Here is a 13,658-nt window from a genome sequence, read left to right on the forward strand (position 1 = left end):
TATCATCTATCTACTTGTCTATCATCTATCTATCTACCTGTCTATCTGTCTATCATCTATCTATCTACCTGTCTATCGATCATCTATCTTCTTCATCATCATCATCTATCTATCAATCAAGATGTTTATTCCAAGGCATTAGTTCATGTGATTACAGGGGCTGGCTATGTCAAAATCCATAGGGCAGAGCAGAGGACTAGAAACTCAGGTAGGAGCTCATGCAGCAGTTCTGAGGCAGAATTTCTTCTCTGGAAATCTTAGTTGTTGTTCTTAAGGCTTTCAACCGCTTGGATGAGGTCCACCACATTATTGAGGGTAATCTCCTTTACTTCAAGCAAGGGATGTTCACCACATCTACAAAAGACCTTTGCAGCAACCCCGGATTCCTGTGTGATTAAAGAACCAGGTGCTGGAGCCCAGCCAAGCTGACACGTAAGACTCGTCATCACAGATGGCATTTAGAACCATGATCCTGGCTGGGATTAGTAAGATGGCCCACGCAGAGAGAAGAGAAGAAGGCTTAGGGTTGAAGCCTGAGGAGTGCCAACATTTAAATTTTAGGTGGAGAAGGAGGTGCTGGGCAAGGAGAACAGGAAGAGCAGCCAGTGGAAAACAGATTCCGTGCCGATCAAGTCTGGGAGACCTGGGGTTAGACCAGGCTTAGAGAAGCATGCCTCCTTGCAGGACTTCTCAGGGCCTTTAATATGCTTTTGTGCATTGTGAAGCCTCTCGAGGAAGGTGTCGTGGTTGCAGTTCTGAGACTTATCGGACCAATCAGGAGCCAGGTTTTGGTTTCGATTTTGGTTGTTGTTGTTGTCGTTATTTTGTTTTCACTTTGTTTTGTTTCGTTTCGAGAAACTTTGGGGAAATTCTTCCAAAGTAAATAATGGCACCACAATAGCTTACAGAGTAGAAGGTGAGCCCTATGGCTCTAGGAGAAAATGATTTTAGAACTGAATTGAAGAGAAAGAATTCGGGCGGTTAATGGGGTGGGGGCACCCAGGAGAGACAACCAGTTCTCGCAGTGAGAGGGTCTGTTCTTCCCCATGGAGCACGAGGACAGGGGTCAGACTGCCCCGAAAGGCCATCCAGCAGTCGGGATGCCAAGGTCCCACTGCTTTGTCTTCCTCCCAGTGGACAGGTACTTTGGGGGAAAAATCTGACTTGCAAGCAAGGCCCCGGTCCTCAGGTCTGATCTGGAATTCGGGGCGGGCGCGTCTGGGCCGCAGAGCCACCTGCCAGGGAGGGTTCGGATCCTAGCTCCATCACTGAGGAGCTGGCTGACCTCGGACCGGTTTCTGCGCCGCCTCCGGAAGCCTTGGTTTCTTGGTCTGTGAAGCGGGCCCCTTCTCAGAGTTTGGGGATCAGGTGAGACGCTGTGGTGACGCAGCCAGCGGGAGCTGTCCTGGGTTATTGCTTTGCTCTTGCACAAGAAGGGTTATGTAAGCTGTCCTCTGTCTTGGCCGGGACCCCAGAGAGGAAACAGGCAGACAGGGCTGGCCCTCTGTGTGGGCCTCGGAAGTTGACTCAGCGTGGACGGGGTGTCCGGGGAAGCTTCAGAACCCCGTCTTGGTTCATCTTGTGGGGTTGTCCCTAAACAACCTTCCACCGAGTCGGAAGCCAGGAGCCGGGCCCTGTGGCCTCTTCTTAGCCTGGTCTGGGAGGCCCTGAATCAGCCTGGCTTTGGGGCCTGGGGAAGGAAGAGGGCAACAGGGCAGCCCCGGTCCTGGGCCAGCAGCCTGGGGCCTGGGGTATTTAATAAACCCGGCTCCAGCAGGTCTGTGGTTCGTACACTCTGGGGGGCCTGGGTTTGCCCCTAACATCCTACATGACCTTGAGAAAGGCCTGGGGATCCTCCTTTGGAAAAACTCCCTCGAGTTCTGCAAGATGCTCTAGCCTGCTCTTTCTTAGGGACACTTCTGTCACCAGCTGGCATCGCCAGGCCTCAGGAGACCTCAAGGAAGCTTCTGGTTGACTCCTGCATTGCTGGGGGGAAAGGGGTCTGTGTGGACCCCGGTGGGCAGGCCCAAAGGTGAGTGAGCGCGGCCTCAGAACGATTACAGCGCCTCTGGCCGCCTCCCGGGGCTGCCGGAGCCTAGTGCCGCAGACAGTCTGGCTTCGAGCAACGGAAATTTAATCTCTCCCAGGTCAGGAGGCCAGAAGTCCAAGATCGAGGTGTCGGCAAGTTCTGAGGAACAGTGTCTTCTATGACTGTTTCCTGGCTTCTTGGCGGTTCTGGGGAATCTTTGACGTTCCTTGGCTTGTGGGACCGTCACTCTGATCTCTGACTACATCTCCTTGTGGCCTCCGTGTCTCTGTGTGTCTCTCCTCCTCCTATGAGGACCCCGGTCCTTGGACATAGGGCCCACCATAATCCGGTACGACCTCCTCCTACCTTAATGACCTCTGTGAAAACCCTATTCCCAAATAAGATCCTGTTCTGAGGTCCCATGTGGACATGAACTTGAGGGGGGGGACGGAATACTATTTAACCCACGAGAGTGCTTTGATCTCTGTTATTCTTCACAGCACCTGGATTCTCATTGTATAGGCGAGAGAACAGAAACTCAGAGAACCTGACTGGCTTTGCCCGAATTCCCAGAGGCAGGATTGACAGAGCTGGCATGTGAACCAGGAACCTGGCTCCAAGCCCAGGGCAGTCGCTGTCACATTGGTGCTGCCCTCTACAGTTTATGGAGCCCTCCTTCCAGAGTCATTAGCTCTGGGTAAGACAGTCACACTTAGGGTGTTAGCTGCCTAGTTTCCAGATGAGGAAACTGAGACCAAAGGCCGTTGGAGGGGGGGTGAGGGGTTGGCCAAGATCACACAGCGGGTGGGTGGCATGGTGGGGCCTCAAGGCCTGGCCTCCAAAGTTCTCCCCCTACAATGACATGTTACCTCTCAGCGTCGGGCACATGAAGGGAACCAGACACAAAAGGCACGTGGTGTTATGATTCCATCCGAATGAAATGTTCAGAAGAGGCAAGTCTGGAGACGGGAGGGTTAGTGGCTCCGGGACCTGGGGAAAGGCGGTGCTGGGGGATTTCACACTGGGGTGATGAGCATGTTCTGGAACTAGAGAACAGTGACCACACAGCTCTGGGGGCAAGCGAAACCCACTGGAATGGGTGAGCTGTCTGGCTTGTGAGTCATATCTCGATAAAGCTGCTACGGAGAACATCTCAGGGTAAGGTGTCAGCCTCCAGCCCCTGGTGTGTGTGTGGGGGGGGGGGGGTGGATTCTGTAGGAGGTAAATACTCACGAGGCCTACAAGATTCAGACTCTGTTAGGGCAGAAACAGTCCCAGCGCGGGCTCAGAAGCTGTCCCCGCAGGAAGGCAGCTTGAGGCCAGATTCGTACCCACCCCCCCCCCCCACGTGAAGTCACAAGCACCCCTCCTGAAGAGCAGTGGGGTCTTAGCAAGTTACTTCCCTCTCTGGGCCTCAGTTTCCCCATCATGAACTGGCGGTAACGCAGGTGCCCACCTCCCTGAGGGGTCACGAGGGTCTGAAAAGAGGTCAGCGGAGTGTGAGACGTTATCATGGGGCCATTTGACCTCAGCCAAAAAACAACAAGCAAGCCGTCAGGCTTCCAGCCATTCCCACTGCTGAATCGTGACCTCCTCGCCTCGCCCCATCCCCCCCCCCCCACCCACCACTGCTCCCAATCCTCCAGGGTTTGGCGAGAGGTCAGAAGGTGTGGCTCTGCCGTGGGCTCAGGGGCTAAGAGCAAGGAGAGAGGGGACCACACTGCCGGTGGCTGCGGACCGAGGCTTTGCTTTCCAAATCATGAAGACTGCACCAGGGACTTCAGAGATCGACGACGGCCCTCATCGCTAGCCTTCAGTCCCACCAGGTCGCTGGCATTCAGCTTGCACCGTGACCCCACCTCCTCACCCACTCGGCCAGGGCAGGCTCAGGGGCCCACCGGTGGGCTTTCAGGGGGGGTGCCGCGGAGGGTCGGGAAGGCAGGGGCTGCTCATGTTGCTGGGCTGGCTGGGGGCAGGTGGGAGGGCGGCTTTCCCAGTCCGTTTCCACCTGCCGAGAGCCCAGTTCACACTTCCAGCCAGGTGGCTTCCCTCTGGGCTGCAGACATCCTAGAGTCACGCTTACCCTTCGACCAAAGTCCCTTAGAGGAGTGAGCTCCCTTGGGCAGTGGTGGGCAACTTTCTCTGAGCTCAGAGTTGCTGGGGAGGGAAGGGTGCAGGCCGAGTGGGAGGCTCGAGCACTGGAAGGAGCACGGAAAATGTGTCGGACTCTATCCAGTTGTGGACACTAGGGCCAGAGGGCAGAGAACGAGCCAGGAAGTGGAGAGAGGGAAAGATACAAGGCAGGGGCTGGCTCATGACAGGTCTTGCGAGCCACGTTATGGATGTAGAACTTTATCCCGGGTGCCGGGACATGTTTGCAGGATTTCCTGTTAGAGAGCATGGTCCTCGCCCTCACCATCGTCTTCATCACAGCTGTCATCACCATCATCATCACCATCGTGGCCGCTCACACGCGTCGAGTGCCAACTCTGTACCAGGCACCGGGCTAGACGCTTTTCTGCGCGAATCCTGTCAACAGCTCTGTAAGGCAGATGCCCTTATTCGCCCCCTTTTACAGATGAGAAAACGTAGGCTCAGAAAGGATCGGTGAGATGCTCCAGACCACACAACAAATAGGAGCCCCGGCCGGAACCAGGACTGGAATCCAACCCAGGTCTGCCTCATCCCAAGCCTCGGCTCCTAAACGCTGCTCTTTCGGGGTATAGCCCCTCTACGGTTGTATTTGTGTGAAGACACGTCATTGGATACAGAGTGAAGGATAAGAGCTGGCAGACGGTCGAGGTCAGCATCAGAGACGGCAAGAGCGGTGAGAGGATGCTCAGCCACAGAGAGAAGCAGATAGGTCCCGGAAACACGTGGGTGGAATCTGAAAGAGGTGCTGATCCGGTAGGTGGGAGGGATGGGGGAGAGGGTGTATTGACCGATGACCCCCAGGTTTCTGGTATGGGTGCGTGGAGGTGTATAGATCGAGTAATGCCACTTCTGTAGAGACAGAATAGAAGTGTTCTTTAATGAACGAGTGAATGAATGAATACGTGAGTAATGAGGAGGTCCCCTAAATGAAGTGGGTAATGAGTTCCCCATCACTGGGATTATGCAAGCAATGGCTACACAACTGTTTGTTTAATCTAGACATTGTAGAAGGCACTCCTGCTTGGAAGGGGAGGTGAGAGGGAAGGTCCTCAGTAAATATATATTGCATGCATGAATGATTGAACTTGTTGCCACCCCTCTGATTCTAGGGCCTCATGGGGGCTCTCTGGCACCTGGTGGGAGCTTGATGAGTTACCACTGCAGGAACGGAGGACGGGGGAGACTATCAAACCCTATTCAATTTTCTTACATTTCTACTTCGGTATATTTTAGAGCCTGCAGTTTAATACATATTAATGAGTTTACACATTGGGTATGCATAATCAAAATTCTTTTACTTATAGGGATACACAATCACAAGAGCTTGGACACCGCTGTTCTGCAGGACAGAAGCCCTAAAGCGGGTTGAGCGGAAATAATGGCCTTCTCGCTGCCTCTTGATTTGCAGTGTCCTCACAAAACTAAGGTTTTCGGGAACCGTGACATGAAAAACGCCTGCAAAAACTACTGCAAAAAAACTCCTCGACCGTTTATTAAGCTGTATGGAAAAGACACATGTTTACACACCTCATCCATTTCTCATTGTTTGTGAATTGCTCCCTCCTTACAATGTAACAGCTCTCTGGGTCTTTCACAGGACAATGTTCTTTATCACAGTGTCAAAACAACCCACTGGGCGGCTGCCCTCCTGCAGACTGATGGCTCCTCAGGCCACGGGAGGACCCCTAAGTGACCATTAGGTGTCCAGAGCTAAATGACCATTAGGTGCCCATCACACACCCGCTGATGGATGAGTGCTACACATGTGCGAAGCACAGCCTCCTTTCTATTCCACTCACAGTCTGCGCGCGGTTTAACTCCATTAAAATGTTAAACCCTGCCTACTTCTTCAACCGTTTTCTTTCTCCAGCTACGAGTGTGTGTGTTTATTGGGGCAGAGGGGTGTGCGTGGCAGGGGCACAAAGGCTGGGAATCTTTTCTGACTCCTTTTGCTTTAAAATCTAGAGCTGGTTTGATGAGGATTTACGGGCTGTTTGCCATCCAAGGTTTCCTGGTCTTTGGGGTTTCCATCTTCTCCGGAGAGGGCTTGCTAACAAGTATCCAATTACTTTGAGTGAATGAATGCTGTCCTGGTGTCGCTTGCCTTAACCATCCTGGTAGCTCCTGAGCTCCACTGCTACTGAGCTGGCCCTCCCCGCCTTGGTTCTCCACCACATGACGTTGGAGCCTTGGAGCCCGGGAGGTGCGTTCTCCTTACTCCCCACGGTACCTGCCGGCCACAGCAGGCCGATTGGGAGCCCCGTAGAAAAAAAGAAATGAATCCTCCCTGGAGCACGGGGGGCTTGGCGATAGGACTGTCTCTTAAGCCTCTGGCCAAGGATGCTGGTTCAGCTTCCTGTGGCCTTACTCCTGGGACCCGCCCCGCCCCACCCATCACCCCGCCCACCGCTGCCCCATCGCCCCGCCCACCGCTGCCCCATCACCCCGCCCACCGCTGCCCCATCCAACCACTGCCGGCCCCGCCCAGCGAAGGCGGAGCCACAGCCTCTCCGCAGCACCGGCTGGAGGCCCCTGGGGGAGAGGGCGTTCTCCCTTCTGGGTTCATCCTGTGGGGCCCCAGGGCTTCCTCTTGGTCACATAAGACCAGGCAGCCACGCTGTGACTCAGACCCAGCTGGCCCAAATGAGGCGCTCAGCCCTGTAGGGGAGCTTGGTCCCAGGATCAGCACTATGGGGTCCGTGACCCTCGTGCCAAATCATTGGGCTGCTGTCCTCGGGTGGCAATTGGTCGGTGCCCTCGGTTGCTGAGACCCGGACAACGGTGGACGGGCTGGACTCCGCCTGAGTACTGCCCACCCCCGGTCTGAGCATGAGTCCCCGGCAAGTTCACTCAAACATCTCTCGCGGGCATCACAAATCAAACATTGAAGGGGTGGCGTGTCCGCAGAACGCTCGCGTGTGTGTGTGTATGTGTGGGGGGCGGGCGGGCAGCGTTACGGGAAGGTGGAAGGCAGGTAACGTTGTTGCGCACCTGCTATGAGGCCAACCCTGAGACGTGCTTTATTTACAGCACCGTTAGCTACAATACCGGTTCTCCTCTAAAGAGCTATTGTAAAACCCGAGTCCGTTTCTTTATAATAAATTTATTTCCATACTGTGTGCCTAATAAAGCCTCACATTTATATAGCACCTTTCCTTTTTCCCAAGCACTTTCGTGCCTGTTATGTCTTTCAGCCCTCCCAACAAGCTGATGTCACAGAGGACGAAACAGGCAGGGATTAAGTGACGTGCCACTAATTATCAGCAGAACTGGGGCGTCAGGCTCCTCCTCAGTCCTCCCCTCTGCACCAGCCAGGGTGCCTCGCTCCACCACGTCGCAGAACAGCCTTCTGGTCGTTGGAAGGGGTCATCCCTGCTCGAGTTTGCGAGTTCCTCGGAGACAGAGATCATATTTGCTTTTTTCTTCCCTCTTGCCCGCGGTGCTCAATACTTGCCTACACAGCAAGTGCCAGAGAACTGCTAAGTGCTCATCGAGCTCTTGTTTGGCACAGACCATCTTGGCCACGGGCAGGGGGAGTGATGGGATCCTGGTCTCCGGGTTCTTACCAGGGATCCCTCAGAGTTCAACCTTCACTGATCTGAGAAATCATCCTCCGGAGTCCCAGCTGAGAGGATTTAAGAGACTGAAGGCAAAACTCCAGCCAGGCCCCCCGCCTGTGGACCCAGCCGTGGCCTCAAAGCTGGGGTGGCAGTTCTCCCGGAGGTGTGATCTGGCATGCTGGGGCGGGCTGGGACGCCACGTGGGAGGGACACTCAGTCCCTCCTGTCCCTGTCCCCAGGCCCCCTCCACTCCTGGGAAGAAGCAGACTGGCCCACGGGTGGCAGCAAATGGGAACAATAATACCGTCATGTTTATGGAGCCCTTGGCTCTGGGCACGAGGTCACCCCATCCTCACGGCCTCGCCCGCTGCATCTTGGGCAGGGCGGGAATGAAGCGCCTGTGTTTGGCCGGAGATGTCGACTTACTGCCCAAGGTCGCATGCCTTCCGTTCCTGCTCGGGGCACATCCTGAGGGGCAGCTGTAACCGCACCCTCACCCACGTGAACCGTAGTCCTCGGGGCGGCCCTCACTGGCTGTTCCCCACCCACTCGGGCAGTCTGTGAATCTGGCGTTCCACCGAGACGGAGGTCCGTAGCGTGCCCATGGAGTTCTCCGTCTTGGTGGCCTCTGACACGCAGCCCCCCTTCTGGCACAGTCCCCGGAACACCTCCCGTGACTTCTTGCGGAAGCGCTTGCCCACGATCACGTACACCAGCGGGTTGAGGCAGCTGTTGCTGTAGGCCATGTAGGACGCGATCTGCGTGAAGACGTCGACGATGTGCTCATCCCAGCAGCCGGACAGGACGTTGAGGCGCAGCAGCGTGTCCAGGAAGGTGCTGACCTGGAAAGGCAGCCAGCAGGTGACAAACAGCAGCAGCACGGCCAGGACCAGCACCGTGGCCTTCCTCTCCGTCTGGATCTCCTTGAACTTCTGCATCTCGTTGTTGCGCAGCACCTTCATGATCTGCGCCGTGCAGAAGGTGATGACGACCAGGGGCAACAGGAAGCCCACGGAGTTCAGGAGCACGTTGGTGAACACCTCCCAGGTGCGCGACGGGTAGACGATGAGGCAGGCCGTGACGTTGTAGCCCTCGGCCGTGTACTCCTTCATGGTCCGGAAGGCCAGCATGGGCGAACTCAGGAGCAGCGTGCACCCCCAGATCACCAGGCTGTAGAGTTTGGCCCAGCGCACCCCGCGCATCCGGCCCATGGACATGGTTTTCACCAGGGCCAGGTAGCGGTCGATGCTCACGAGCATCAGGAAGCAGATGCTGCTGTACAGATTCATGTAGAGCATGGTGTTCACCACGCGGCAGAGGACCTCCCCAAAAAGCCAGTCGAAGTTGTGGGCGATGGTGATGGCCCAGAAGGGCAGCCCGCAGGCCAGGAGCAGGTCCGCCGCGGCCAGGTTGCCCAGGTAGATCTCGGCCACCGTGCAGCTGCTCTTGTGCAGGCAGAAGACGCCGAGGACGAAGATGTTCTCGAGGGCCGCCAGCACGAACAGGACCCAGAGGAAGGGAGCCTGGATGGCGTTGAGCCAGCTCCTCCACTCGTCGTAGACGCAGCCCTGGGACGACGTCCCGTTGAGAGTGGGCTCGAGCACCTGCGAGGTGATGTTGAGCATTTCGACGCTAAAAGAAAAGCACAAAAGAGGCTGTTACACCTCGAGGTCACAAGAAGGAGGAGAGACAACTGACGCAGAAGGAGGGGGACTCAGCAAGCAGCTTCCGGAAGCGAGGTCGGGAGGGGCGCTCAGGCCCTTTCTGCCGCGTGCTCAGAGACCGGGGCGCCCCGGACTCCCCGGGGTCTTTCAGAGGGACCCCGTCTCCTTGGGCTGAGCCGAGAGCTCGTGTTCTTTGCCTGGCAGCTCCGTTGGGATGTCTCCTTGGACGGTGTCCCCCCGCGGCACCAACAACCAGTCTTGGGCCCTGGGCCTCCTCGAAGCTTCCGTGATGGGAGGATGCAAAACACATTCCTTCCTTATCGCGCGGGCCCCTCCCAAGGGAGCTGGGCATCTTTCAGCCTCTCGTGGCCTGGTCACGGTGAGTAATTTATTAGAGGAGAAAGGTGATATCATGCCAGACAGTGATATTCCAACCTGCCTCCGAGACCACAGCCCATCTGCCCACACCCTGTCTCCTTCTGGCAGAAGGCAGCGCTGTGCTTCCAGAACCTCCATCAGCCAAGTGTTGACGACAGTCCGAGGTCACGTGATGGCAAGGGAAGGCAGGGGCTTTGGAACCAGACAGTTCATATCTCGGCGCGTTCATTGGCTGCGTGACCTTGGGTGAGTTAATTAGCCTCTCCGAACCTCAGTGACCTACCTCGTAAAATGGGAATAACAGAATCTACTTCTCAGGGCTGCGGTGGGAATCCAAGACAGTGGGCAAAAAGCTGTGCTCTTGGCTCAACAAGCACGAATAATTATCGGCTTTTCGTGAACTTAATGAAAACAACCGGCGCCACTGTTTTCAGGTTCTTGCTCCTGTATTAGTGACTGTATCATCAACTCACTTCTTCCTCTTCCACTCTTGGGTGCGACTCAGACCACAGGGCGGTTCATTTTCTGGAAGTGTCACTGTTCAGGCTACTTCCTCTCTACCCTCTGCCAAGAGGCACGGGGGTTGGACAGCTCCCTGGCTGTGTGGTCTTAGGCAAATTGCTTGACCTGCCCGAGCTTCCATTGTGTTTCCTTTGGAGCAAAACGCTGCTCTCTTCTTGACTGGCTTTGTACGGCTGTCGCAAGGGCCAACTCAAAGCGCGGGCGTGAAGACACATCGGAAGCGGAGAGTGCAACCAGAGGGCAAGACTGAGTAGATGTTTCCCTAGTGCCCAGGGCAGGGAGAGTCGGGGAAGGTGGTGGGAGGGGAGCTCTTCCTGGGCGGGTGAGTCCTTCCGGGGCAGGCTCATTGGCTGGGAGGTGGGGGGTGGCGGGCTGAGCCACAGCTATGGGAAAGAATCTGCTGTTCACCGCTGGGATTTCCTAGGAAAAGCCCCTCTGCTTCCAGGACCAGCTGGCTGGCTTTGAGCGGCCAAACTGGGCACCTGTGACTAACTCATTCCTCAGTGCAATTGTTATTTATGTATTTATTTATGTGGGTACGTGTGTATGTATTCATTTATTTACTTTTTTAAAACAGTTGTCTTTTTTTTAATGTTTTATTTATTTTTGAAAGAGAGAGAGAGAGAGAGAGAGAGAGAGAGACAGAGTACCAGTGGGGGAGGGGCAGAGAGAGAGGGAGACACAGCATCCCGAGCAGGCTCCAGGCTCCGAGCTGTCAGCACAGAGCCCGACGCGGGGCTCGAACTCTCGAACTACGAGAACGTGACCCGAGCCAAAGTCAGACGCTCAACCAGCTGAGCCGCCCCGGTGCCCCTGCAATGGTCCTTTCAATGTGCTTTGAGCATCTTCTCTGTGCTGAGCTCCACCCTGGCTGTAGAGACCCAGAGGTGAGTGCCACGTGTCCCCCACGCCCTGCCAAAGCTCCTGGCAACTGTGGTCTAGAGTGTGATGGATGCCGTGGGGGTGTGGGGCACAGAATTGGGTGTGTGTGGAGAAGGACGGAGGTGACTCTGTGACTCTGGAGCTGGATCTTGAAAGATGAGGAACATGTCAACAGAGAGCAAGAAGGAACAGTGTTATATGGTGACAGAGGGTGGCTACATTTGCAGTGAGCACAGCGTAACATATAGAGAAGTTGGATGGCTATGCTGTACCCTGGAAACCAAGGTAGCATTGTGTCTCCACTGTTCTCAAATAAGAAAATGAAAAAACAAGACAAACAAACAACACCAACAAGGAGAGAGGAAGACCAGGCAGAAGGAGCAGCTTGAGCGGAGGTGCAGAGATGCGGAAGCCTCCGGCATGTTCCGGAAGGCAAGGTGGGAAGTGGCCAGGGATGGGATGAATAAAGGAAAAAAGACAGTCATCACTGGCTGCTAAGAAAGTGAAGCTTTGTCCCTGAGAGCTTTAAGGAGGGAGTGATGGGATAGGAGAAAGGCTCTGGGAAGATTCTTCTGGTGGAGTGGTGATTTGGATATGTCCCCCAATTTTTTGCTACCCTTCCCTTCAAAGGGTGGAGTCTAGTTCCTCTTGCAGTGAATGTAGCCGCTGACTTGCTTCCCACCCGTGGTGGCAGTGACTGTGTGAGTCCGTGGTCTGTCATAAAACACATTGCAGTTTCTTCCTTGGCCTTGCAAGGGTGCTTGCTGTGGGGGCAGCTGGCAGCCATGTTGTGAGGGCGCTCAAGCAGCGGTGTGGGAGGAACCAACTTGCCCCCTTGGAAGCAGATCCTCTGGCCCCAGTTCAGGCTTTGGTTGACCCTGGCACCCTAGCCTTGGAGTATTCCGGCTGAGACCCCAGATATCACAGAACAGAGACGGGCCGTCCCCACTGGGCCCTAAGTTCCTGACCTGTGCAAACTGGCAGGCTCCTTCCAGAGCCTCTGGATGTAAGGCTTCTCCTGGACAACCTCCTTGGTCCAGCCTTTGGCCCTGTTTTTGCAGCTACATAAAACCCATTTTCTCAGTGACCCAGGCTTGGACAGTTGTCTCTCAGGGTCTGGGTCTCGGAAGACGGAAGTATGGCACCAGATGCTGCCTGTTAATTTCCCAGCAATGTGGTCCTTTGCCAACGGGATGGCCCCTGGCACTTAGCTGGCTCTGAGAAGCCACTAGATTGTCCGAGGTGGCCTGGGGAGTGCAAAACTGGGAGTTAAGTGCCCCGTGGCTGCCTGGTCATCTCCATGGTATGCTGCACCCCATACAGGGCTGAGAAGCCAGGCGGGGCCCCTCTGCCCTTTGTCTCGCCAGCCCTGAACCCTCAAGACCGACCCTCCCTTTCTTCTGCTTCCACTCGCAATCGGTTCTCTCTATAGAGTGGCTAGGCCTCCTACCAGACATCAGACATGAGTTGGAGACATCCCTTCTCCATGGTGACCTGGTGCATTTCTGACTCCTTGGGTGTTGACTTCAGAGTGTCACTCTCTTCATTTCCAAGTTCATTTGGGATGGGTCGCACATGACCATCACTTCTGTATCCTCCTCCCGCATCCCCGTACCCCACCAAACCCAAGAGAACACCACCTGCCCTGCTCCCACCAGGTCCATGGGGGACTCGAACACGGGCCCTACCAGCCCTCGAGAGGTTTTTTTTCTGCGGATCCCACATTGCCTGTTGCTTTCCCTGTTGCCCAGGAGATGAGGGTCACGTTCCCCAAGTCTTCTCCAGGCTTTCTGCCCCTCCCACCATAAGCAGTAAATCAAGGAATTCTTTTGACTTACCCGAAAGTGGCTGTGGTGGGCACGGGGTCCTCATGAAAAGACAGGAACATATGTCTCCTCCAGGAAGAGAACATTTGGACTCAGAGGGAGACGTGCGTGAGGCGCCCGGGCTGATCGGAGGAGAAAAGACAGTTAGATCGTGGGCTGGGGACCATAAAACACACATGTGTTTGTCCATGAGGGAAGGGAAATCGAGCCCTTCACTAACAAATATTTATTCAGCAGCTGCTGCATACTGGGTGCTAGGGACATAATGGCACAATGTCCTGTCCTCCAGGAGCTTACAGTCTAATGGCGAAGCCAGACATTACTGAAATAGTCACTAAATAATTGAAAACTGATGTAAGTGCTATGAAATAAAGGTCCCACGAAAGCATATAAGATGGAGTCCTGAACCAGCCTGGTGTGGGTGGGGGGTGTGTGTGGGAAATGGATATTTATTTTAAGAGCCGAGGGTGAGCAGGAGGAAACTGAGCAAAAAGATGGCGGTGGAGAGGAGGATGTCTACGAAGGAGCAGCAGGTGCAAAGGCCCCGAGGCAGGAAGAAGCTTGGTGTGGATGTGTGTTAGGCCCTGGTGGCTGCTGGGGGACGGAGGGTACGGGGTTGTGGCAGGGACAGAGTGGAAGCAGG

General features: G+C 55.2%; 2 protein-coding genes across 2 annotated transcripts in view; both read right to left on the reverse strand.

Annotated features, from left to right (window-relative positions):
• Nucleotides 1–13,104, reverse strand: part of BDKRB1 (bradykinin receptor B1) — a 27,945-nt gene extending 14,841 nt beyond the window's left edge. The window contains exon 1 of the mRNA XM_049612210.1: nucleotides 13,028–13,104. The gene's annotated coding sequence lies outside the window, so the exon portion shown is untranslated. The remainder of the gene's footprint in view (nucleotides 1–13,027) is intronic.
• Nucleotides 8,271–13,101, reverse strand: BDKRB2 (bradykinin receptor B2). The gene is made up of 2 exons (XM_049612211.1): nucleotides 13,028–13,101; nucleotides 8,271–9,375 (listed from the first exon to the last, which is right to left on the reverse strand). Exons 1-2 carry the CDS (start codon nucleotides 13,099–13,101, stop codon nucleotides 8,271–8,273), a joined length of 1,179 nt encoding a protein of 392 aa, XP_049468168.1.
• Nucleotides 13,105–13,658: the final 554 nt, after the last annotated feature.

The sequence above is a fragment of the Panthera uncia genome (assembly GCF_023721935.1).
Source record: "Panthera uncia isolate 11264 chromosome B3 unlocalized genomic scaffold, Puncia_PCG_1.0 HiC_scaffold_1, whole genome shotgun sequence".
Classification (NCBI taxonomy): domain Eukaryota; kingdom Metazoa; phylum Chordata; class Mammalia; order Carnivora; family Felidae; genus Panthera; species Panthera uncia.